Raw genomic sequence first — 27,069 nt, 5'->3', positions numbered from 1 at the left:
ACACTGAACTTTAGGAGGTTTTGGTCTTTATATTAAGAAGCAAGGCAAGAGCAGACTCACCTTGTCAGCTACTACGCCCTTTCTCTGAAAAGAGAAATGCAATATTAAAACAAAAATGCACTAAATGGTCCTGCCAAGACTGATGATCTGAACGTCTTGCTCATTGAGAATGGTATCCAGAAGGGGGGTGGGGGGGTGGGGTCAGGACAGTGGAAGCACAGCTGAAAACAAACTCACTCATCAGCCCTGGGTGGACTTCCACAATCACTCAACTCTGACTCCAGTCATCTGAACCAAGAGTTCAGCTTCCTAGCTACCAAGTAAACTCCAAAAGAAAAATGTCTTGTGTAAAATGTTTTTTGGGTTTCCGTTCGCTCAGTTTATTTTACTCGAGTAAACCAGACTTTTCACACGACAAATGAATGGAAAAGGTGGGGGGTTGATATGTAAATTAGCTATGCGTAAAGTACTCGTGCTGTTTTTGAAGATTACTAGTGACATTTTGTGAAAATGTGATTTCCATGTGCAGAGAACTGGTACACGAGTGAATCTAAACTGCTGTAATAAAGCAAAATACCTTGTGCCTGGTTGGTTAATAATGTGATTTACTGCTCTTGCTCAAATTGTTTTTCAAATGTCATTAGTAGTGAATAAGGTTTCAACGAATTTATCTTATGATTCATTAATTAAAAATAAACTCGGGGGTATAAAATGAAACTGACCAACAGGTATTGCAGATCTCCACAGCTGAACACCGGCAGAGACGTTTATAGTTATATATCCCTTTCATTCAGGCAATACAGCAGGGGATCAGGTGATCCTGAGTGTACTACCCTGGCTTTGACTTAGAAACCCTACAGTCTGGATGGCTGACAGCTGCTGAGAAAGCATTTAACACCACACTTGGGTAAATACATGTAGTGGGCACTTGAAAGGGAGGTGGCGGATACTGATGAAACGGATTGAAGTGCACCTTTAGTTTGTTCCCAAAACTGCCACTGCCTGCTGTATCCGGCACAAACTCCTGTAAAAAGCAAAATAATGTGTTCAGGAATCAGTGGCTGCCTGTGAGACAGACGGGGAAGGTTACCAGTGTTGCCAAGTCTCACGAGAAAAAAAAGAAATGACACTGACTTTCAAAACAAGCGAACCCATGTTAGAGTATGGGTGTTTATGCAAGTTCCAACCAGCGACTCAAAAACAAGCCCAATTCTGCTTATTATAAGCAGACTTGACAACTGTGGTAACCTTCACCCGCCAGCCGCCAGTTTCAATTGGACAGTAGCGATCTGAGGAGTCCCGTGCTGTCAGAGATTCTCTCCTTTCTTTTAAGTTGTGTTGGATTTACTGTTGTGTTAAATATTAATGATGCAAACAAATAAAACACAGTCAATACATCCATTGGCAATTTTATTTGATCAGTTCTGAGAGGGCATCAACAATTTGTTGGATGTTATCTATGCTATTGAGCTGGCTCATGACATCCAGTTCACCAACTATATTTACTAACGTGGAGGGCAGACCCACGTTGTCTTTAGACATAGCTGGGATCAAAAAAAGGATGGGAATTAATTCAATTAGACATTTATGCTGCAAGGGAATTCTGAAACAGTTGCATTAATACTATAACAAGGGCATAACGCTGTTCATAGTAAGTAGTTTTATTCAGAACTGTAAACCCACAAGAGATATACAACATGACAGGCCACACAGCAAAAAACAATAATAAAAAAAGCTGCCCACATTAGCATTAAGATGAACTACACCACTAACCATAAAATCACCATCAGCCACTACTTTCTGCCATCTTGGAATCCACGATAACAACTGACCTGCTCCCTTGCAATATTTATAGTTATGAATAAGCACGTTCATTAACATTTACATGTGAGATGCAGGTTTCCATGTGAAACTGGGTGTGGATTTTCCTGTATGTTTAGTCATTTACACGAGTAAATGAGTTTTACCCTATCCCTCTCTGGCCGCTGTTTTCGACCACAAACCTGATTTACCCAAGTAATTCTCCCAAACATGCAGGCGCATTGACATTTCACATGGAATTGGTCCTAACGGAAACACCATCACTGATAATAACTCAAAACATGACCATCATTTACATCATTACAATAGGACCTTTCTTGACATTTACAGTATCTTTACAGATAGAACTACACTAAAAGAGACTCCAACTCCATTAAATATGTGAGCCCTATTTTAATGACCTAACTAGTGGCGGCATTTAGATCCACCATTAAGATCAATTGAATAGACTCCTTTGTTTTGCGCTTGCAATGTTTTTTGTTTTTGTTACTCTATTACTGGTGGACTGGTTTCTTTTCTTGTTAGGTTTATTTTACTAAATGAATGAAATACTGCTGCTATGCCACCAATGCCCTGCAAGACAACCTGAAAAAGGGGCCAATCAATGTCAGCAAGGACGCGAACATCTTTCCATCAGGAACCAATTCAGGTCACTCCAGTGCTGAAACAAGATGTGGTCTCTGCTGTATTAGTTTTGCTGTGTGCAGCTGGGACTTGATCATTTCTATGACATTTCATCCCCCGGCCCTGTAGGGCTGGCTAGGGCAGTTTACAATGGGATATGGATTCATTACTGGAAAACACTTCCAGACAGATCAGCATTAATCCTCTTCACCTCCCTCTGCAAATTAAAAATCTCATGTTGATTTGTCATAACCTGGTCTTCCCAGCTGCTATCAGTCGGTACCTGCATATTCTCAATAGGTTTGAACTCACAAGTAAATGGCAAGGGGGACAAATCTCAAAGCCGTTTACTGTAGTCTGTTAAAAAGTAAAAATTACAAACAATTAAAGTGTAAGATGGTACTATAATCTCTGTACTTGCTCAGTATTGGTGTACTAGCAAAATAACAACCTTTTAAATTAGGGACCTATCCTCCTACATAGGTTCTATTGAATCAAGAATCTAAAAGCCCTGCTAAAATGGGCACAATAGCATAGTAGGCCCATAAGAAGCAGACAGATGGTCATAATTTGCAGCAAGTCTCAGATTTATTATAAAATCTCCCTTACTTCACGTTGACATGGTTTTTTTTTGCAATTATTATTATTACTCATAATCTATATAGCAATGCCCCACCCGCCCCTACATCTGATTGTGTTCCTCTGAAAGTGAGGCGACACTTATTTAATTGGATGTAGGTGGGTAACAGTGACTGAAATAAATATATTTCGACACCCTGCGCTCGAGAGGGTAAAGCTGCAGTTTAGCGGCTCCAGTTTGCTTAGATTCTACTACAGACTCGGCTTGTTAAGACTCCAATCAACATTAGCAGAACTGCAGTTAAGCAAACCAGCTTATGTACATAGTAACCATTTCAAAAATACATTTTCAGGAAACCCATGTTGTAAACCTGAAAACATATGGCTTTCTATTATTTTAGCTAATAGATATATAAACATGCACCTTCTGCAGTCTACATTGAGTCTGTTAACTGCAAGTGCTTCCCAGTGTTTTTTTGTTTGTTTGTTTTTTAATTGATGTAAGCATTTTTCAGGATAGGACTGATTATTTAGTATTCCTGTCTGAATTAGAAAAAAAAGATGAAGGGCTGGAGGAAGTGAAGAGGAGGTGATTGGGAAGGAACAAAGTGCTGAAGATGTTATTTCCAACAACCTGTCACTGTCAATCATTTAAATTAGTTTTTTTTTTTCTTTTTTTTTTCTCCGTACTTGTCCGGTATGCATTGGCCACTAAAATAGGTGAATTTTCTGGTAACCCCTCAATTTCCAGATTTCTGCGAAATCACAAATTGGGTAGACCCCTAATCATAACTGTACTGTAGATAAGTGGTCTAATGACTGGTACTAGACAGACATACTCCTTAGTAAATTATCTACCAATTAAGCATCTTCTATATGTCCTATGATACAAGACTTCTTGTCTTGCCCATTATGACAAAAGCAGACTTGCAGTTTTTATATATTATAGAATACATGACTGGGATTTCATAAGACAGGCATGTCTATATATTTGTGTCCAGTCTTAGTATTGTTGCATCAGTTAAACTCGTGCTATTAACAGCCAATGTCAATGTTGCCATATAGATTAACACTGATTAACCAGTCCAGCATCCTTATTGCCTATCTTGCCTTGCTTCAGTCTTCCATCAAGCATCATGTATGCATACAAGTATTGAAATTGTCAATTGCTGTAGCTGAGCTGCAGACACAATTGACACCAGCTTGCTTCTTCAAGGACCTTTGGTGATCTCTGAAAAGCATGTAATCTGGTCTCTGATGGGATTCCAGCCTGAAAATTGGCTGCAGTGGGGGATGGAAAGAAAGCTATAGCTTGGTTTTCATTCCAATCAGGAAGCAGATAACTGTGCATGACAGTAAATGATACTCAATCAAACCAATCTTATTTTTAAATTGGGTTGGTCAGAGGTCAAGTCTTGACCCTGTGACATTACCTGTCTTAATAAATGATATCTCAAAGTGGGCTGCAATGATGCCAAGGTTTGGGTTGACCTTGTCTGAAGGAGTAAACAGCTGTTAATACCCTCCTAGCAGTGTTTATATAAAGTCCCCCAACCTTTTGTGACATCCATCTTCTGTCTGTTTTTGTGTTATATATCTGGAAGAAACACACTTTGGAAATGTGAAAAAACACCAAGTTATCAGACGTGCCCAGTCATTTAAAGTAGAGATATCAAAAACACAAGCCAAGTTTCAAGAAACCACTCAGGTAACCTTGCCCAGCACAAAGCAAACAGGCACAACTATGTCAGCGTTAGAAAACTGGAGATTGAATACTGGTCCCCAGTTGAACTTTTTGCATTGGCATAAAATTCCCTTATGTTGTTGAGATCTTTTTATTTTTATTTTTTATTTATTTTTTTTTTACTTATTTTCTTAAAATAAATGTCCATGTATATTTTTCTTTAAACCAGTCTTTAAATACATTAACAGCCCATGCTATAGGTTTTTTTTAGTGTTTTTTCAGTCTTTGTTTTCTTCTATTTCATTTAGCTGTTCCTCATCTACTGTAATGTGTCTACTCTTGACAGTTGCTGGGGCCCTTATTTTATTTTAATTTTTTTTCAGGTGGACTGCTGTCTTCACTCAAAGCTGGCATTGTACCAGTTACAGTGCCGTGAAAAAGTATTTGCCCCCTGTCTGATTTTCTGCATTTTTGCACATTTTTCACATTGAATTTGGTCAGATCTTTTTGTGGGTTGTAATAGTATATAGAGGGAGTCTGAAAGAAAAAATGACACCAGTTTGGTGCTTCTTTCATTTGTTTGGTGTGCAAGGTAATCAAACATGCAATCTTCAGGTGTGAAAAAGTTATTGCCCCCCCCCCCTAGTTACTCAACCCAATTAAAGGGGTAGTTAGGGTCAGCTGTTTGAATATTTTGGTTAACAATCAGGCCTGATTTGGGCCAGCCTTGCTGAATATAAATCTAACTAATTTTGGCCCTTACCATCAGAGTGAAATTGTCAACACACAGGTTCTAGAGGCACATCATGCCACAATTAAAAGAAATTCCTGAATATCTCCGGATAACAAAGTTGTTGATGCCTATCAGTCAGGAAAGGGTTACAAAGCCATTTATAAGGCTCTGGGGCTCCACCAAACCATAGTCAGAGTCATATTGTCCAAACGGGGAAAGTTTGGGACAGTAGTGAATCTTCCCAGGAGTGGCCATCCTGCCAAAATCTCTCCAAGAGTAAGGCGTAAAATCATTAAGGAAGTCACAAAGAACCCTAGAACAACATCCAGGGATCTGCAGGCCTCTCCTGCCTCGGCTCGTGTTCATGACTCCACCATCAGAAAGACACTGGGCAAAAATGGGATTCATGGCAGAGTAGCAAGGCGGAAACCACTGCTCACTAAGAAGAACATGAATGCTCGTCTCTAGTTTGCCAAAAAGCACCTGGATGATCCTCAAGAGTTCTGGAACAATGTTCTATGGACATATGAGTCAAAAGTGGAACTTTCTGGCCAACATGGGCCCTGTTATGTCTGGTGAAATACAAACACTGCATTCCACAGTAAAAACCTCATACCTAATGGTCAAGCATGGTGGTGGTAGTGTCATGAATTGGGGATGCTTTGCTACATCAGGACCAGGAACCCTTGTCATCATTGAAGAAACCATGAATTCTGCTCTGTATCAGAGAATTATACAGGAGAATGTCAGGCCATCTGTCCGTGAGCTGAAGCTGAAGCGCAGCTGGGTCATGCAGCAAGACAATGATCCGAAACACACAAGCAAGTTTACATCACAATGGCTGAAGAACAATAACTTTAAACCCCATTGAGATGTTGTGGCAGGACCTGAAACGAGCAGTTTATGCTCGAAAACCCACAAATGTTACTGAGTTGAAGCAGTTCTGCATGAAGGCGTGGGCCAAAATTCCTACATGGTGCTGTGAGAGACTGATCAGTAACTACAGGAAGTGTTTGGTTGCAGTTATTGCTGCTAAAGGTGGCATAACCAGTTATTGCGTCTAAGGGAGCAATTACTTTTTCACACAGGGGCATTGGGTGTTGCATAACTTTCTTTAATAAATAAATAAGTATCAAAATTTTGTGTTGTTTGTTCACTCAGGGTCCATTTTATCTAATATTAGATTTTGGTTGAAGAACTGATAACATTCAGTGTCAAAAATATGCAAAAATGCAGAAGATCAGACAGGGAGGAAATACTTTTTCACAGCACTGTATCTGGAGTTTCATCCCCAAATATATTAAAGGAAATATTTTTGTAACTAATAAATAAAATGACAGTTTGTCATGGAATTTAGAATGCAGTGGTGCGTTGTGATTTATTCAGTGTGAAGCAGTTCTTTAGTATGCAAGACATGGTACAAGCTATAAATATGCATGGTCATGTGAAGCTGTTTAACCAATCAGAGGATTTTATTATTCCAAGCCGTGTTAAGGTTCGGCACAATCTATATATATATATATATATATATATATATATAATATTGTATATATATATATATATATATATATATATATATATATATATTATCATACTGCTGATGTTCTATTTTGCTCTTCAAATTGAGGGTGGAAAATTTGGGCTGCATCTTAAATTCGAATTAATATGGTAGTCGTTTCAAGTGTTCAGAGGGGATCTCTATTTTTGTCTTTGATCATCAGGTGTGAAGTACTGTTTGTGGTACTTCAGCGTCTGTTCCAGTGGACGTGTCACCGACCTACTCTAACGGTTCACTAGCCTGCTCTACACAATATTCCGGGGTCTGCCCAAGGGTTCCCCACTGTCACTGTCTCGCTGTTAAGTTGCTTCTTCCTCCCCGCTGGTTCTCGATCCCGACCAGCGCTTCCACACATTCAGCGCATCTAAAAGGGTAGACCTGAGGAAACAGTAGATCATTATCTTATAGCACTAACAATCTCCCCAAGACCCACCTCCCAGCCATTCAGAGAGAGGGAAAGTACACACACCCCCTTTCCCACCTCCCTGCTCACTGCCATGACCGACAGACGGTTGTTGGACGACTGCTGCCCTCTTCCTGCAGCACTGTGAACACGCCAGCAGAGCAAGCACAGATCTCCCCCTGCTACAGATCCACAGCTGTGTCAAAGTTCATCTTTACATTGAAAGGGGAGAAGGCGGCAACAAGCTGAAAAGGGTTAAAGTGAGAAATGAACTGAAATGACACACAGTCAATACAATACCTGAGGTAACTGAAAAGGTGTTTTACAAAAAGCACACTCAACAATGCCATCCAGTGGTTACTTTCAGGAACAATCTGTGCAACCCTAAAACACCAGTAATGATTTTAATAAAACTAATAAGAGATACGAACATTTATTTTAAAAGCATTGGCTAGCCCTCCTTTAATAGTCAACTGAGAAAGCATAAACTAAAAGTGAACTGGTGAGAGGTGCTAAGCTCCTTCCTTGAAAACTGCCTGCTGTTTGTTACATAGTGCCTGGAGTGTATCTTCCCTTCCACAGAGCTGTGGAGCTCCTGCTGGGGTGGGAGCTGACAGCACTGCACCCCCGCACACCACACTGGCTTGCTGATGGCTGTATTCCTTTATTTGCACCACACTGGACACAATACAGAGAGCCTTGACTAGTGACTTGCTTTGTCAGACCCACATTCTAACAGCACTGGACATTTATAAACCCTACTGGCCAGTTTACTACATTACAACGTAACTATTAATAAAATGCTTTGTATAGAAGATATTATTTGAGATGATGGATAGTTTTATAAATCATTTTTCATCTTTCAGTGACTGATAAGTGCCTGCCCACCAAGACTCATCGGCACTTACCTTGCCATAGGAAACATCATCCACACTTTTAGAGATGGTTTTAATCCGATCACTAAAACCTCAATGAAAAATACTGTAAGCTTTCTAGTCATGTTTAACAAAGGTTTATTCCATCACTATTGAATGAAGCTGTCATCAATAGCTACACATTCTTCTTATTCTCTCAAATTAGAGGAAAAAGTAAAGGAATCTCCATTCTGTGTTTTATGGAGAGCGCAGTTGCTACTAAGCGAAACAGCAATCAGAGAATGTAGAAATGATTTAACTATAAAAAGATGATAAATAAAAGACGTTTTATAATTGAAATAGTGCTGTTAGCACTAGCAATATAAATCACTGCCTCTTTTCTTCTGTTGATCATGTTGTGGTTATTTGCTTTATATTTCAATTTTGGAATTTGCAGATATTCTAAAGACAACACTACAGATGAAAAAGGGCTGCTGCTTCCTAAAAGCTAATCCATTCTAGTTCTGAGTTTGAACAAAGTGCTGCAGCTCAAACTCACTCCCATGGACCATGGGACCAATGGTAGCACAGGCACCTCTACAATGCTGTATTAAAAATATTTAGCAGATCATGAATTAACAAGTGGAGAAGAGGTGACAACATGGCTTCTAAAGCATTGGTTAACACTGTATTTCAGCTTCAGTGGCTTTTCCACAGTATTGCTGTACAACACTGTCAAACCACTAGACACTGAGAACGTCTTTTGTTAGTATTACTCCAGATTTTGTAACACAGTTTAAGTTATGAAGGCAACTGTTTTTTGGATGTTTGTTTTTTTCTATATCATTTTTAACGTCAACACCGACACCTAATGGTTTCAGTGTTTCCAGCCCATACTCCTGCAGAGTCAGAGCGTACATTTATCAAGAAGACCATGGCCAGCAGGCAGTACTGTGCAATGGGGTGATCTCTCAGCTCGGTCTTGGCGTGCAGAGGCTCTATGCAGCAGACTTCCCCCTTGGGGCGTCTGAACAGACACCTGAACTCGCACATCACCCTCCTGGGGAAACGAGAAAAAGAAAGTGCGCCCGAGTGACAGAACCACTAATGGCAGGAGCTGCTGGGAGCAGTGTATGAGTGGTCAACTGACATACACAATACTGCAGGTTGCATAACGTTTACAGTCCCCTTAACTTTAGAAGACGTTTGCAATCATGCCGAGTGATATACTGTGCTTTTTATAAGGGTTTGGTGCTGTCACCCAAGTTCAAGAGCTGCTCTTCAGTTTTTGTTGCCTGTCACCCATATATCCTATATGTTAGATTAACCAAAGTGTCTTCATAGAAGTAAGAGCCAGCATCAAAGCCAATTTCCTTTTGATTTGCTGACAATACACTGCTGTGCACTAGATGGGTTTTGTGCTTACTTCTATAGGGACAATAATTGATGCAATTAAGTAACTAAGAGCTCAGTTGGAACGAAAACCAGAAGACCTAGTAGCTCTCAAGGGCCAAGGTTGGAGACCCCTGCTGTAGAGTATAGTGACAGCTGCTATATTCAGAGATGTGTGAAGGACACCTGCTAATGCAGAAACACAAGAGGTGCAACGCTGCCCTCTGCTGCCCACATCACACATTTCAATCTATGAGCTATTTATTGCCTGCATAGACACCTGACCCACAATTATGAAAGCAGTATGTGGTGGATTCAATTAGAAAAAATAAATAAATAAAATAATTTAAATAAACACACTTCATTGCCAGTGCTGTTTTCCCTGTTCCATGGTCACTGCCACAGAAAATCTCTAAGAAATTGCAACATTGTCACTTCTGCTTCCCTATTCCTACCCCCTGAACTTGTCTGTTTTGTGCAAGAACATTACAGGAGAGTGTTTGAACAAGCTTAACTTTTTCATTATTTTGAATACAAGATCATTACACCAGGTTTTGTTGTGTATAAACCCTATGCAAGGTCTTACCTGTAGGCGAGCCTTAACACAGATCCTCCGCTGTCGTTGCAAATAGCTAGTAATCTAAACAATATGAAGAACCACAGTTAGATGGCAGTCACACAGAGTATTTGGTGCTCAGTATGTGGTCTCTCTGAGCAACCCTGGTTTCTCACCCCAATTCAGAAATGTTTAATTACGTTTCCTCGATGTCTGCGGGTCTCTTCCAATCCCACAGCAATACAATCACCCCTTTATATCAAGGAGCTTGACTGTGGGTATCAGCAAGATACTGGCCCCTGGAAGACAATCCTTGCAGGCGCCCACTCAAGAATACTGGGAGCCTGCCCAGTAGGAGCTGCATCACTCCCTGAAGGACCTCCAGGTAAAATTGACAACTTGGCACAGCCAGGATGCAAACCTAAAATACTATAGGACATAAATAAACAGCCTCTCACTATTGAAGACATGTGTGTAAGCACTGCCAACCAATGCACCAACTGAGGAAGACTGACGATAAAACAGGCGACCTCTGTTACCGCTGTCAAGTAAATCCCACAACTTCACCTAAGTAGCCAAGCTACTGAACCCAGGGGCGAGAGCTCATCTTGATTGGTCTCTGACTGGTCTGGTGTCTGTCGGGTTCACTGTGACGTGATGAGGCAAACCATCTCCCAGCTGTCTACCCCGTCGGCGTGCAAGGGCCACTGCAGAACCCCCTCTGGATCCCAGCCGACAGGGCTTTGAACCTGCAAGCTCCCGATCTCACAATTCCCCCTGCACGCCACACAAAAATTGCTTTCCTTGAATTACCTGGCCTTTAGCAAAGCCGCAGAGCAGCCCGGTGCAGTCATTATTGAGGCTGAGTGCGGACACGGCCCTGTGCTGAGATCCCACCGCAGTGCTGCCCAGACACAGATGGCCTGGTTCGGATCTGAGAGAGACAGGAGAAGCAGGTGAGCCCACAGCACTTTGAAGAGAATGCACAGTAACGGACTACCTCGGGGGGTGAGATTAATCAGCTCAGTGCCATTCTTCCCATTCATTACATTTGTTTGTTTTTAAACGCCCAAATCGAATATCTGCTGTGAAGCCAGTTGCCTCTTTTCACCCACTGAACCGAAACGGATGTTACAAATCCACTGAACCATGAAAGTCTCCCCCTGGACTCAAGAGGCAAACCATCTCCAGATGACTGCCTCCCCAACCCCACAGGAGCGTAACGGTTAAGGCAGTCCTCCCAGCCAGATTGGTGAATCAGTGCGGGTTCAAAGACATTTATCGAGGCATTTACACCAAAAATCAATTCCCAAAATGAGAAAAGAATCTGCTAATCTTATAAAAAAAACTAGGGACAGACAACTCAGGCAAACTTCTGAGTCATTAATCTAACACGAAGTTGCATTTTACTAGTTTTATAACATTTAATATTAAATATCACCTGTTTAGACTGTGCTTGCCCCTCCTACTATGCACTAAACTCACCTGACCTCAGCTGATGCACTATCCTTGCACAATGATTATGTCATTGCAGACACAAATTGTTTTAAACCTAACGTGTTACATCTTATCTCATTTTGTATTATAGTAGTATTTGCACTTACTGTAAAATACACTGTACTTAAATATTGCTTTTGCACTGTAACCATATATTGCCCTGTAATTGCTGTAAGTCACCTCAGATAAAGGCGTCTGCCAAAAAACAAACGAATAATATTTTCAGATGGTAAAATGCTGTTCTGCCAACGTTCTCATGATATAACAATTATTGTAAACCAAACCGCACGTGCACTCGTTCTTGCAGAGTCGCTCAGTCTGCCCTCGGTATTGTGAACGCACTGCACCTGCACACACACAGCGGCACTTGTTCGTACACACAGTCAAGAAACAATTTAAATATTCTACTGAGTTCTACTCTCACCGCGTCAATGTCAGTTACATTGAGTTGAAATGAAGCAGACGTCAGGCTGCACGTTTCTTGCTATAAAAAACAATCATACGTCCTGATATGTCACTCAGATGTGACGTAATAACCGCAAAATTCAGGTCTAGTCAGGAACTAGCCTGGAATGGCTTTACATTAAAAATGGATAGCAATTTCTTGTGTCACATGTCCCTCCGACTCTGCGATTGGCAGGGCTGTTTTTTGGCCATTTTCAATTTCCAAGCCCTTTGTAAAAGATGAACAGTCCGATGAAGTGAAATAGTATATAAATAAAATTGATTGTCAGGGTAACTACATTCTGATCATGTTGTTGCCTGTACAGTTTGTTTGCATTGTCTACAGGTAGTTTTCCTGCAAGTCGCACTTTCAAATGAAAGACACCGGCAAACGCTGCTGTAGCTATGGAAATATATAGATTTATTTTTCTTATATATAACATTTTGATTTAAAAACACTAAATAGTTACAATGTTGTTTAAATTAAATGTTGTCTTTAACCAGTCGAAATGTTTTACTTAAAATCGAACATTCTTTGAGCAATCTAGTTTTTTGCACTCCTGAACGCGTTTCGCTGCAAATCTTTCCAGATATTTGCCCTGAACCTTTAGTCACGTGGATCTAGTCACATGGTTCAAATGCCTGGCAACAAGATACGCCAATGTTGTCAATGGAAACCGGTTGCCACTCCATGTGACAGATCCAAAGTTGCAAACAAACAAATTAACTGGAATACAGCACAGGTAACCTTACCATTTAGGTAAAACATATTTATATCTTAAAAATGCTTAGTTCTAAACAAATGAGGTGGAGATCAGTATTTTAATTGCTGCCACAAAAAAAAAAAAAAAACTCGTAGGTAGGGGTGATGTATGTCAGTAGTGCCCCAGTAAGAACGGTTGTCTGAAACTACATGTAATGTATCCTTGGAATCACTGCGAAAAGAAAATCAGTACTTTTTTTTTTTAGATGACCCGACAAATATCATTATTAACATTTATTTTTTTTGCGGGCTATTAACGAGTTTACGTCTTTTTTTTTTTTTTTTTTTTTTTTTTTTTTTATTATATATTTTTTTCAACAGGTGTGTGTACCATGGCTGCGAAGAAAAAAGAAATATCACTTCAGGTAACTGCAACAATACCACACATCAACGCGGAGGAAAAACACAAGACCAATGCAGTGCAATGTAACACACAGAATATGGTGCATTGCATGTGCCGAATGCTGATGCGTGTTTTCTAAAGTTTAACCTTAAATATTGTTTTCATATTTCAGAATGCCCAATATAGTGTGCAATTTTTCATGCACCTACAAAGGTTACTAGTTTAATTGTAAATGCAGGATATGTGTACCATGTTCTGGTATTCCTATTTATAGCCTTGAAATAACACCACTATAGATGTTGTGTCTTTTTAAATTTCTCTTTATTGGACAGTTTTTAATTGAATGGTTTAATCATTTTTGTGTGTTTGTGCGGGAGGCGCTTTGTGGTCCTTCTGATGAAACGTGCTATAGAAATGTGTCTATTAGTAGGAACTCTATGATTTTTTTATCCTAAGTTTAATGGAAGGATCAAAATGAACACAAGAGTGCATGCTATGATAAGTGAACAGCAACGCAGAGAAATGTAATTGCACAGATTTCTGTTAGTGTTTTCAATGCACTGGTCATAGATTATGTATACTGTTTTGCAGATCGCAATTAACAACCAAGAGCAATGGGATGATATGCTTGCAATGAAAGGGTTAAAGGGTAAGGCTTTAATACTGAATTCCTATGACTTAACCTATGAAAATATATATATATATATTATATATATATATATATATATATATATATATATATATATATATATATATATATACAGTACTGTGCAAAAGTTTTAGGCAGGTGTGAAAAAATGCTGTAAAGTAAGAATGCTTTCAAAAATAGACATGTTAATAGTTTATATTTATCAATTAACAAAATGCAAAGTGAGTGAACAGAAGAAAAATCTACATCAAATCAATATTTGGTGTGACCACCCTTTGCCTTCAAAACAGCATCAATTCTTCTAGGTACACTTGCACACAGTTTTTGAAGGAACTTGGCAGGTAGGTTGGCCCAAACATCTTGGAGAACTAACCACAGTTCTTCTGTGGATTTAGGCAGCCTCAGTTGCTTCTCTCTCTTCATGTAATCCCAGACAGACTCGATGATGTTGAGATCAGGGCTCTGTGGGGGCCATACCATCACTTCCAGGACTCCTTGTTCTTCTTTACGCTGAAGATAGTTCTTAATGACTTTCGCTGTATGTTTGGGGTCATTGTCATGCTGCAGAATAAATTTGGGGCCAATCAGATGCCTCCCTGATGGTATTGCATGATGGATAAGTATCTGCCTGTACTTCTCAGCATTGAGGAGACCATTAATTCTGACCAAATCCCCAACTCCATTTGCAGAAATGCAGCCCCAAACTTGCAAGGAACCTCCACCATGCTTCACTGTTGCCTGCAGACACTCATTCATGTACCGCTCTCCAGCCCTTCGGCGAACAAACTGCCTTCTGCTACAGCCAAATATTTCAAATTTTGACTCATCAGTCCAGAGCACCTGCTGCCATTTTTCTGCACCCCAGTTCCTGTGTTTTCATGCATAGTTGAGTCGCTTGGCCTTGTTTCCACGTCGGAGGTATGGCTTTTTGGCCGCAAGTCTTCCATGAAGGCCACTTCTGACCAGACTTCTCTGGACAGTAGATGGGTGTACCAGGGTCCCACTGTTTTCTGCCAATTCTGAGCTGATGCCACTGCTGGACATCTTCCGATTGCGAAGGGAAGTAAGCATGATGTGTCTTTCATCTGCTGCAGTAAGTTTCCTTGGCCGACCACTGCGTCTACGGTCCTCAACGTTGCCTGTTTCTTTGTGCTTCTTCAAAAGAGCTTGGACAGCACATCTGGAAACCCCTGTCTGCCTTGAAATTTCTGCCTGGGAGAGACCTTGCTGATGCAGTATAACTACCTTGTGTCTTGTTGCTGTGCTCAGTCTTGCCATGGTGTATGACTTTTGACAGTAAACTGTCTTCAGCAACCTCACCTTAGCTGAGTTTGGCTGTTCCTCACCCAGTTTTATTCCTCCTACACAGTTGTTTCTGTTTCAGTTAATGATTGTGCTTCAACCTACATATTGAATTGATGATCATTAGCACCTGTTTGGTATAATTGTTTAATCATACACCTGACTATATGCCTACAAAATCCCTGACTTTGTGCAAGTGTACCTAGAAGAATTGATGCTGTTTTGAAGGCAAAGGGTGGTCACACCAAATATGGATTTGATTTAGATTTTTCTTCTGTTCACTCACTTTGAATGTAGTTAATTGATAAATATAATCTATTAACATGTCTATTTTTGAAAGCATTCTTACTTTACAGCATTTTTTCACACCTGCCTAAAACTATTGCACAGTACTGTGTATATATATATATATATATATATATATATATATATATATATATATATATATATATATATATATATAATCATTGTGTGATTTTTGAGAATATTTGAGCATATTAGAATTCTTCATAACTACTTTTATAAGGGTGTGCATTGTGATATGTTTTGCATATTAAGTGTATGTAGCTTTCTTACATACCATGTTTTTGCATCTGTATATTGCAAGCAGTTTTGTTGAATGCTAATGAATGTGTTGTGTGAAGTTTCATAAAATGCTGAGAGTCCCATGCCAGTAGCCTTCCTAACGCTGTTCTGCTCCTGCCTCGTCTCATATCTACTCCTGACAGTGGTCGACGTGTACCAGCAGTGGTGTGGGCCCTGCAGAGCTGTCGTCAGTCTCTTCAGAAAAATTAAAAATGAACTAGGGGATGACCTCTTACATTTCGCTACGGTAAGATGAAAAACTCTATGTGTTATTTCTTACATCCAATATTACAATATTCAAAGTTCACCAAGCTTTACCTTTAGCATTGATGAAGGTTTTCTTTTCCAAAGTCTGTTTTATGAATAAAATAAAATACAGTTTGACATTCTGTAATTCCTGTTGGCAGTTGACCTTGTCTTGATATGTTCTTATACATAAAACACTTAAATGTGCTGTTTTATTTAGGCTGAAACCGATGGCATTGATTCCCTGGAACGATATCGTGGAAAGTGTGAACCAACCTTTCTGTTTTATGGTGTAAGTACAATCATACATGCAATATTGTGTCATTTGAAAATTCATAGTGTGGATATACAATGTTGCAAAAAGAACAAGACTAGGAGAGATTACTGCATGTAAACTGCAGCAGTGTTTCAAGGTGTTGTAACCTGCTAGTGATTGCAGGGAGGTGACCTGGTGGCTGTAGTGAGAGGGGCCAATGCTCCCCTCCTCCAGAAGACTGTCCTGGAGCAGCTGACAGCGGAGAAGAAAGTGCTGGAGCAGGGCACCGAGCGCAAAGTGGTGAGTTACACTAAAAACATACAGCACCTCCTCGATCAGTGCCTACAGAACTTTACCACTATTCATACAAAGATTACCACTATTCATACTGTTACTAATGTAAAGGTTAAAAGGTTTGGTGATCCAGTGCATTATGTTTGACAGAAAAAAAAAAAAAAAGTTTTACTTAAAGCTAGGAGTGTTAATGTGGTGGTAGCAAGCAAAATAAGCGCCTAAATCCTACCTGTTATGCAATCTAGGCATCGAATCTACTGTTCTGACAGAAGCACATATTATTGCAGATGTTTTCATTTAAAACACTGGTTCTGCACTAGGTTAGAAGATCTCAGTTTGCTCGCCTTGGCTTTCTGTTGTCCGTATACACAATCCAGCCACTTTACTTGTGGGTGTTCTTTCATGTTTAAAACCCTAATGGAGATTCAAAGGTGTATAAAAATTGTCCAAGACAATTTCCTCACTGTCTTGCTGCCCTTCCTGTATCAGTGAAACTGCTTGACTGCAACAAAGATCATCTTGATTGTCATGACTCTTTAGCCACCCATCATTTAGAACTACATTATTTGAATATACACAGGTGAATTGGGTTGTATGGGAATTACCTACTTTACTGTACGTCAAATTTGATCCAGAATAAAACACAGTAGGAATTTAATTGAGAATTTTATAACACTGGAGAATCACCCTGGACTTCCTCAACCACATATCCATGGTTGTCCAGGGATTACCCCTAGAATAAGTGGCCGATGCAGTACAGGTGCTGTAAATCTCTCTGTGAAAATCAAGCTGGGGCTTATCCCAGTCTGATATAGGTTGATCAACCTCTTTGTTCTAGCAGTAATGCCTAACACTTAAAGAGTAAGTAGCAGGGTTCTGAAAAATATAGCGTTACACGTCCCAATGAGTTGCTACAACTGTTTAAATAACGTCCTTATAACTTCTCTTTTCATTGTTAACATCCTGACGACTTTTTACACTTTTACATAACTTTAAAGTCTGTTTCAAGCTCTTTTCTAAATGTCCGTTCTAGTATACTAATAGTGTAAGGATTATTGCCCACATTAACAGCACTAACGATCCATGAGGTGGTACGGAACACAAAAGCACTTGTTATGTAGGTTAGGTCGATACGTTATTTAAACAGCAGGTGGGGACGTATAATGATATAATTATTGGAACCCCACTACTTACTCTTTAACATAAATACCAGGAATGTAATGTTTGATTAGTGCTCATTATTGTTGTGTTCCTCTGTCTGAATTAGATACAAGATGAAGGGCTGGTGAAGGAGGAAGAAGAGGAGGTGATTGAGAAGGAAGAAAGTGATGAAGATGTTCTGGGTAACACTTTCTTATTTTTTACCAAGCCAGTGATCTTTTTTTTCATAGCAGGACAGGGAGTTTACATGTAAACTAGAAGACACTTTTTCTAATACAGCATCATCAAAGCACCAAAATAGCAGATTACTGTATGTATTGTATAAATAGCCTGTAACAAGTATGTTTAGTGCTTCTGAACTTCTTTGGAACAGAGACTGGGCTCTCCTGTTTAAGTAAAGGGTGCAGCACTATTAGGAGTGTGAGTGTGCATGTGTATTTGGGAGTACAGTAACAGCAGTGCACAACATATTGATAATTAAAGTCAACTGCCAGAAAACTTGCAGCCCTATTGGCTAAAAGTTTGTTGTTAATCTCTGGTAACTGCCCAGAGACTACATCACAGCCAAATAATATTATTCTGTATTTTGATGCAGTTCCTGACAGTAAAGCCTACACTGTGGCAATCATCAAACCTGATGCTGTCGCACATGGCAAAGCAAATGAAATAATCATGAAGGTAAGAGGGTTGCTGGTTTAAATCCTGTTATTCAAATAAATGACACAGAAGGTAATTCATAAACTTAGTACATTTTCTAAGTCTGAAGGTATTTTTTTATTTTATTTTTTTTAAACTACTCTAGATCCAGGAAGCTGGTTTCGAGATTTTGGCACATGAGGAAAGAACACTGAGTGAATCCGAAGCAAGGGATTTCTACCAGCACAAGACTGATGAGGTAGGAGTGTGATCTGTCCATCTGCATGGACTGTGTTAAGAACAAATAGGAAATAAAGTGATCCTACTATGGGCAAAGATTCACTGTAATATCAAACTAGAAGTACAAGAAAGACTTGTCCTGACCTTCCAAGTTATAAACTTGTGCATACAGTACCTGACATATGTTTTCAATGTTTATTTTAATGAAACCCCTTTTTTTCAACATTTCACTTTGTCATGAAATAAGAAACATAAAAACAACATGAGGATTTGAAATCTATTACTTACACTAGTAGTTTGGTTCTAGTTTTTCTCCTTTAAAAAAAAAATAGTTAAGACATACAAATACTTTTTTAATTTTACAAAAGATTCATGGTGTACACTTCTCTTCAGTAAGCTCTTAATTGATAGTCTCATCTGGAAAATCTGTGTGAATGTTTACCATTGAACTGGGAATTAACGCCACACTGTATTTTCAATTACTATTGGTAAGGCTGTGCTTCTTGTGTTTCCATGCTCAGCTCTGCTTCGAGGAGCTGGTCCAGTTCATGGCCAGTGGCCCCTCTCACGTGTTAGTGGTCTCAAAGCCGGAGGGCACTGATGATGTCATCCCTGCATGGAGGGAGTTCATTGGTCCCACTGATGTGGAAGTTGCCAAGAGAGAGAAGCCTGACAGGTGAGCTGAAACTTCAGGTTTACAGACAGCTGTGGCACAGAGTGTTTCAAGCTTTTGTAACATTGCCAATTCACAAAAGTACAAAAGCTTGGATAACAGAACCAATGAATTACATTTGGCAGCAATCCTGTTGGCAGTAGGGTGTACGTAGTTAGCAAGCTACTAATAGATCTGCCTTCTCTTTCAATTCTAACAAAGCCATGGAATTAATTTCCAAATGCAGGGTATAATGTACATTTTTTCAGGTTTTTTTTGTTAATCCTGCCGTTTACAAAATACCGTTGTACAGTAGGGGCAATATTGTGGAACTACAAGGCACCTAATAAAATAGATTTATAAGTAGGATTAAAGGGCACAATAGACAGCCTAGACATGATAACTAGAGGGTGTAATGAGTCAACAAGGAGATTTCCTGAGTGAATGAATGAAATGAGGCTCTGTGTATACAGGCCAGTGCGACGGATGTTTCAGAATTCCCTCTTGATATAGCTGTGAGGCAAAGTGTTCTGTATCTGATTTAAGATCTAAGTCGCCACAGACTTGGGCATATGCACACCTTCTGTATTGAGAAGTTATTTTGGATTACATACCAATTTGGAATCCCCATAGTACTGCAAGTAGGGCTTTCAGATCCACCATGTTGCAAAACCTGATATAAAAAACATCTTCTGCAGTCTGCGAGCGCAGTATGGTACAGAGACTCTGTTCAACGCTGTCCACGGCAGCGACAACAGTGAGCAGGCCAGCAAGGAGCTCGCTTTCTTCTTCCCCAACTTCAAAACCTCTTCAGAGGGGGAGCAGCTAGAGGAGGCAGCTGTGGAGAGGACTCTGGCTCTCATCAGGCCCGACATCCTGAAGGATAGGAAAGGTACCATCTAACAAGAAGAAACAACCCAACATATCATTAGACCAGGCTGCATTTGAATAGCATGATGCCTCTTAGTTGGAATGAGTTTAATTTGTTGAAACATTTTGGAAGACACCGCTTATCTTAAGTTACACTGAATCAATTTTTTTTTTTTAAATAGATGAGGAACTAATACATAATGGCAATCCATTGTATTCTGATTGTTTTATAGCCAGCCTTGTTAAAACCCAGATTAAACAGCTGCGTTTAGAAAATTGCTTTCCTTAGATGAAGCTGTAGCAACATTGCATAATTTATAACAGTATGATTCATTCAGTTATTTGACTGGTTTTTCCCAAAAAATAGAAATATTAACTTAGCAGCAGCTGATTACAGTTACTCAATGCTAGATCGCTCAACACTTGGTGTGTACAAATCTATAATGGTACATGTTAGCTGATGTCCCACTATTGGTGACTGTGTTTGTGCAGAGGAGATTCTGTTGCGGATCCAAGAGGCTGGCTTCACCATCGCCATGCAGAAGGAGGTGATGCTTTCAGAGCAGCAGGTGCGCGAGTTATACAGGCAGCATGTGGAGGAGGACTACTTCCCAGCACTGCTTAACAGCATGACCAGGTAAATGCCTGGCACACTTTTGCACTGTTTTACATATTATAATAATTTTGAAAGGCTTAAAAAAACAAAAAAAAACAACAGCTTACTTTCTTTAGCATAAAATTGTTGCCTTATTCTTGTTATTTAAGATATTTATCAGATTATCCCTCTAAACAGCTACATGAACACAAAATAAGTTCTTCCAGTGTTTCTAAGTACTGGGAGGTGTTTTATCAATCCTTAAAACAGAAACCCTACTCATAAGTCAAGCAATTGAGATGAGGTTGGTGAAAAGCAGAGCCCTAATGCGAATGCATGTCTGAGTTGTCTGTCCCCTCAGCTGGTAGATCTTTGTTAACTCTGTTCTGCAGCGGCCCTGTGCTTGCTGTTGCTCTGGCTAAGAAGGGAGCTGTGGAATACTGGAGAAACATCCTGGGACCCAAAGACGTCACCCGGGCCAAGGAGGAAGCGCCTGAAAGGTCTGGTTTTTAACCGGGTTCCACTAATCATGTAGGGATGACTCAGGAATCAACAGTGCAACAAGAACATTCCTTAGCCGCTGTTGTTTAAACTGCTTCCAGCCGAGATGGTGTTTTAGAACAAATAATTTAAAACTCATTACCCTATCCATCCTTGATGTATTGACAGTTTTATGGCAGGTGTTTCCTGATTTTTTTTGTTTAGTCCAAAACCTTTAATCATTTTTAATGTTTTTCTCTCTCTCTCTCTCTCTCTCTCTCTCTCTCTCTCTCTCTCTCTCTCTCTCTCTCTCTCTCTCTCTCCAGCTTCAGGGCACAGTTTGCAGCAGAGAGTGTCCCAATAAACCAGCTGCATGGCAGTGCCACTTGTGAAGAGGCTGCCAGGGAGCTGTCTTTCTTCTTCCCCAAAGAACAGACCCTGGCAGTCATCAAGCCTGACACACTGGAGGAACACAAAGGTAACCAGTTGTGTGCTATAGCATCATTATTTGTGAATAGAAAATAAATCTGAGAATCTGGTTTTGTAACATTACTGCTTTGAGAAACCTAGCCTCTTCCAAGATTTTTATTATTATTTTTTTTGTCTTGGGTAAAACTATTCCAGTTTCAAGCCATGTAATAAAGCAATAACTACAGTGCTATGGACATTTGTTTATTCAAACTGGATTTGGAGTTCCAATGAAATTCCACTTGTCAAAAAACACACATACTGAGGGTCTTCATAATCTCAAAGCACATTCATCTGTAGGCTAACAATTTGTATAAAGTTAAGTTTATTGGATTTACTCAAATGCAATCAGAAAGTTACATAGCAGAGAAGGAGTAAAGTTTGGAAAAGGCAGTTATTGTGTTCACTGTGTACAGTGTGACACAAATAGACAGAAATGATGAGTGCATAAGGGTTCACATTTTGAATGAGGATCTTAAAATTGGTCAGTCAGCAGCCCCTAACCCCTTTATTGTTCTCTTCCAAACTAGGTGAAATCCTAGAGCAGGTCCAGGCAGAAGGTTTCACGATATCGCAAATGAAGGAGACAGTCCTGTCCAGGGAGATGGCCGAGGAGTTCTACAAAGAGCACAGAGGCAAGCCCTTCTTCAACCAGCTGGTTGATTACATGTGTCGGTGAGTTGTGTGAGGTCTGATCAAGCAACATGGTACACAGGTTTTGTAGGTCAGAATGGCTGTTATCAGAGAAGTCAGGAATATGTGTCTTATAAGTGTCTCAGGAAGACAATGTCATGCACACCAGTTAGTTTAAATGCGGCTAAATCAAAAGTACGAAATCAGAGTTAAGGATCTTCTCATCAGCAAACAGGATTTTTTTTTTTTCATTTTTAAATTATTTATTAGCTTTTAGACAGCTTTGCCAGACTATTGACCGGACCCATATGACAATTAAATCTCAAGATTAAGCATTTTGTAAAACAGAAATACCAATAAAATCATCCTTACCGCCTTATGAAAGTTCCATGATCACAGGGGCTGGCTCTTCATTAATGCTGTATCCTCATCTGTTCTCATATCTTTGTGTGTTTCAGAGGCCCCTGCCTGATGATGATACTGAGCAAGGAGAATGCAGTGGAGGAGTGGAGAGCCATGATGGGCCCCACAGATCCGGCTGAAGCCCAGGAGAAGGCCCCAGACTCGCTCAGGGCTCGCTTTGCAAAGGACATCCTGGAGAACTCTGTGCATGGCTCCTCCAGCCAGGAGCAAGCCATGGAGAAGATCAAGTTTGTGTTCGGAGACATTGCAGTGGGACCAGACGGGGACCTTCAAGGTACATTGCTGTTCATTCCTGTCTTCGTTTCTAGTGGAAATGCATTGCAATAGATGTCTATAGGAACCTTGTTCAATGTAAGTTGTGAAACATCTTTAATTTGTTTGAAAGAAAGTTGGCCCTGTACATTCCCTTTGAGCCAGATCTTACGTATAATTTTATTTTCTCTCTTTATATCTAGATCAACCCTGACATATTTTTGATATTCAAATGTAGGCTGCTGTTCATTTAATTCAATTGCCCAAGTAAAAAAGCAAAATGCCCCATACTAATTGTTCAGTTACTGTGTTTGATTACATGTCTTTTTTGGTATGATCAATTCATAGCTGCCAGTTCTTAAATAAACAGGGTCATAACCTTGGTCTTGATTTTAATACCAAGGTTATGACCCTGTTTATGACCCTGACTTACCTTTCAGCACTGGTGGGCAGTTCCTTAAAAATGATGGGACTGGGGGAAAGTCTGTGACTTTCAAAACCATCTATGATCAGCAAAGTGTTAAAATCAGTACTACCATCCATAACAATTACACTTCAATTAAATGACAACCGTTCCAGCTAGAAATATTTTTTTCTTTGAAAATATTGTCATTGAATTTAAGTTTCTTTTAGTATTTACAAAGTCAGTACATGAAAAACAAACAAACAAAAAAAACTTTTTGAAACTGGTTTCAATGAGTACTGATTTCAATTTTTTTTTTTTTTTTTCAGGGCTAGAACCTGAGCTTGACAGGGTGGATGACTTAGAAGCTCTTGTAAAAGGTAAGTGTGGTTATATTAAAAGATAAACAAAGCAGAAAACCTTATTGTAAACCAGCAGTTTTGTTACTGTTGAGTTGGCACACCTGTGCCTACAATTATTCTCTAAACATTATTTAAAATGCTTCGACAGTATAACCACTAAGGCAACGATATGCAGGCCTTGATATGGCAAGCTGTATTATGCTTCACGTTGTCTACTTTGTGTATGTGTAAAAAGTCCAAATGATAAAAAATGTGTTTAAATGCATAACTTCAATCAAGTAGGGCAGAAGGTTGTCATGCCAACTGATTTAAACACGTGATCATTGTGGACGACACTGTCTCTTAGTTTTTATTGGTCATGTAGTGTATCACTGTAGGATATACCGCTTATGGAAGTATCCTAATGAATTGATACATATTGATCTGTTTCATCACATTAACCTGTCAGGTACTACAAAACATCAAAACAGAATTAACCAGATGCTCCTGCCAAATTTAAGATTTATAACTGCAATGGCTGGGATTAATCTCACCATAATACACAGCTACCTAAAAGTATCAAATAACACAAACAACAAAAACTGTGACAAAGATACAATAAATTCCAGTCAGTTTTATAATAAGTTTAGAATAACTGCCTTGGAAGTGCAAACTAATATTCTGCAGCTAAAAACAGTGTAGTATACCACAGATGTTTTATTTTTACAAACAGTTTGACAGCTTCTCAGGTTAAAATGGTACAGTAAACTCCATGTGTCAAAGAGTTATAGTATCCTACCTAGTAAAAAGTAAGACCTGTTAACTATATAATAATCACAGCCTTTTGGAAAACTCACAAAATGAATTAAAAACATGGTTAAAAACAGTAGGATTGACGGCTTGAAATGTGTGTTTTAGACGGAGATGGCACAGAACAGCAAAAACAGGAGCAACTTCAAGATGGGGAGAATCACAGTGAAGAAGGTGGGACATTTTGAAAAGAGGGTTTTTTAAAACATGCGCTGAATTACCTGTTAGGTAACTTTTTTTTTTTTTTTTTTACATTCATACTGTGTTTTACAGTAGATGCTGACACTGCAGGTCAGCGGTCAGTTCACAAAGCAGAGCAATGTCAAAGTGTTGCAGTGCAGGAATCTACAGACCCTGAGAGCCGCAGGGAAGGAGGTGTGCAGTTGTGTGCTTCCACTTACTTACCTGAATATACACTGCACCAGGATTTGTATGGGTTTTAACAATTTGTAGACTCTTGATTCTAAAAGGGCCTGAAGGGTTTTACAAACATGACTTACTAATACTGTACTTTCATTGTACTATAATTACTTTAAAAGCATAAACCAACAATTACTTTATTCACTTAGCAGACACCTTTTTCTGTAATAGTATAAAAAGTAAATCAATTAAATCAATTAAAGAATATCTACATAATACATGTATTAAGCAATAGGTAGGGATGAATTTTTTTTTCTTTCTGATTTCAGACATTTTGTTACTGTTTTTGTATAATTTTTGTTGATTAAACACCTTTCCTTTAGTCTAAACTTTTGGAACTTGGTAGCTCAGAAATGTATCTTTTTATAAAAAATAACATTTGTAGATTTAAAATAAGATTGAAATGTCCTTCTTTCCCTTTGCAAAACTATGTAGGTCATTCTGCTTTCATGAGAAATGCAAACTAATAATCTGTGGTCATTTGTGGTACCCTGGTGTTTACTGAAATACCACAACATATACAACAAATGTGGTGTTTTCTTTCATAACAAATTGTGTGTGTTTTAGATGCTGATACCACTGATCAGCAGTCTGTTCACAAAGAGGAGGGACTTGAAAGCGCGGCAGTGCAGCAGTCAGCAGACACTGAGAACCCCACTGAAGGAGGTGAGTTTCGTCTGTCGTGAATAAGCACAGAAAATTCAGGTGATTTTTTTTTTATTTTTCTATTAAGTTATAGTCTTCTATAACTTAACCTGTGCACCTTTTCATGTTGACATGTGTGTTTTACCTAATGTGTGTTTCAGATGTCGATAACACAGACTGTCTGATTGCAAAGAGGAGTACTTTTATGAAGCAAAAACAGTTAATTTTATATGGTGATAGATAGATTTATTAAGCAACACATTTGATAGTAATAAATAAATAAATAAATAGCTAAATAAAGTTTCCTTTTTTTTAGGAGGGGAAGCACCTTGACTTGATGAGCTTACAACTATAACAGTTGAAATGAGTCTACAACTATAACTGTACCCATTACCAGGCTTCGCAAAGCAAGACTGAATCACACCACACTGTACCATGGAATGAAATTACTTTTTCTAATTAAAAGAAGGTGTCTTCTTTTGATTCCCTCAACATTTTAATATCACTCTATAATGTGTTGTGTTTTTACCCTAATTTCTACAACAACAGATAAAGAGAATAAGAATTTTCAGTCATTTAATATACATTGGCGGCTCGAGCAAAAAAACAAACTTGTTTTTTTTTAAACAAATATATATATATCATATATATATATATATATATATATGGGTATATCCCATGAGTGACACTGTATTGAAACATATATATATATATATATATATATATAATATATATATATATATATATTATATATATCTATATAATATATAATATATATATTATGTGTGTTGTGTGTGTGTGTGGTGTGATATGTGTGTGTGTGTGTATATATAAATGTTAAAACTATTCTAGAATTTATTTATTTATAACACTGTCTTTAAAACCCGAATCATTGTTCATTTTAAGGAATTACCATAATTATTAATTGTTGATGTAGATGCAATGTTATTTTTTTTTTATATCTATGCATTATTACATACCTGGTCCATTATTTTTTATTAAAGAGGAATCAGGTTATGTATTTCAGTATGTATTGCTTGTAGTATGGTGTATGCATTTGTCCTTTATAATTGTAAGATTCGTTTTTGTTGGCTGAAATGTGTTGTGTGATAGGGTACATATGGCAAGTAAGTAACTCTTACAAAAATGAACATGCAAACAAAAGTTTACAGTATTGTACACCAAAATAAGTTCATGTAAATCAACTGTGTAGGTACCCTGACAATGTATAAGAGTATAAACCTGACAGTGTATAACTAATGCTGTGCTGTCCTACTTTTCAGATTTAAATATAGTATATATGTGTTTTACTGAGATACAAGATACCTTTTTTCAAGAGATCTGTTATAAAAACAAGGATACATGTTACGGTAACGATTGACAAATCTCAAGATTCACTGGTACTTGTCGACATTTACCAGGTAAAGCAGTAAATGTCAGAAATAAACATGCTAACG

At 38.8% G+C, this 27,069-nt stretch overlaps 1 protein-coding gene across 2 annotated transcripts; it reads left to right on the top strand.

Moving 5' to 3' along the window:
* Positions 1–12,834: 12,834 nt before the first annotated feature.
* Positions 12,835–26,210, top strand: nme9 (NME/NM23 family member 9). 2 transcript variants are annotated; one of them, XM_041261454.1, is made up of 20 exons: positions 12,835–12,888; positions 13,230–13,273; positions 13,843–13,900; positions 15,931–16,034; positions 16,254–16,325; positions 16,473–16,589; positions 17,851–17,926; positions 18,340–18,422; positions 18,547–18,639; positions 19,142–19,296; positions 19,971–20,164; positions 20,635–20,779; positions 21,130–21,237; positions 21,544–21,695; positions 22,216–22,360; positions 22,777–23,015; positions 23,726–23,776; positions 24,656–24,721; positions 25,535–25,633; positions 25,929–26,210. In XM_041261454.1, the coding sequence occupies exons 2-20, from the start codon at positions 13,241–13,243 to the stop codon at positions 25,943–25,945; spliced, it is 2,007 nt and encodes a 668-aa protein (XP_041117388.1). In that variant the 5' UTR covers positions 12,835–12,888; positions 13,230–13,240; the 3' UTR covers positions 25,946–26,210. The 2 variants fall into 2 exon arrangements, with proteins under 2 accessions (XP_041117388.1, XP_041117387.1); XM_041261453.1 differs by having other exon boundaries at positions 12,849–12,905.
* Positions 26,211–27,069: the final 859 nt, after the last annotated feature.

This window comes from Polyodon spathula, chromosome 10 (assembly GCF_017654505.1).
Source record: "Polyodon spathula isolate WHYD16114869_AA chromosome 10, ASM1765450v1, whole genome shotgun sequence".
Lineage (NCBI taxonomy): Eukaryota > Metazoa > Chordata > Actinopteri > Acipenseriformes > Polyodontidae > Polyodon > Polyodon spathula.
This window is presented reverse-complemented; position numbering and strand designations above follow the sequence as displayed.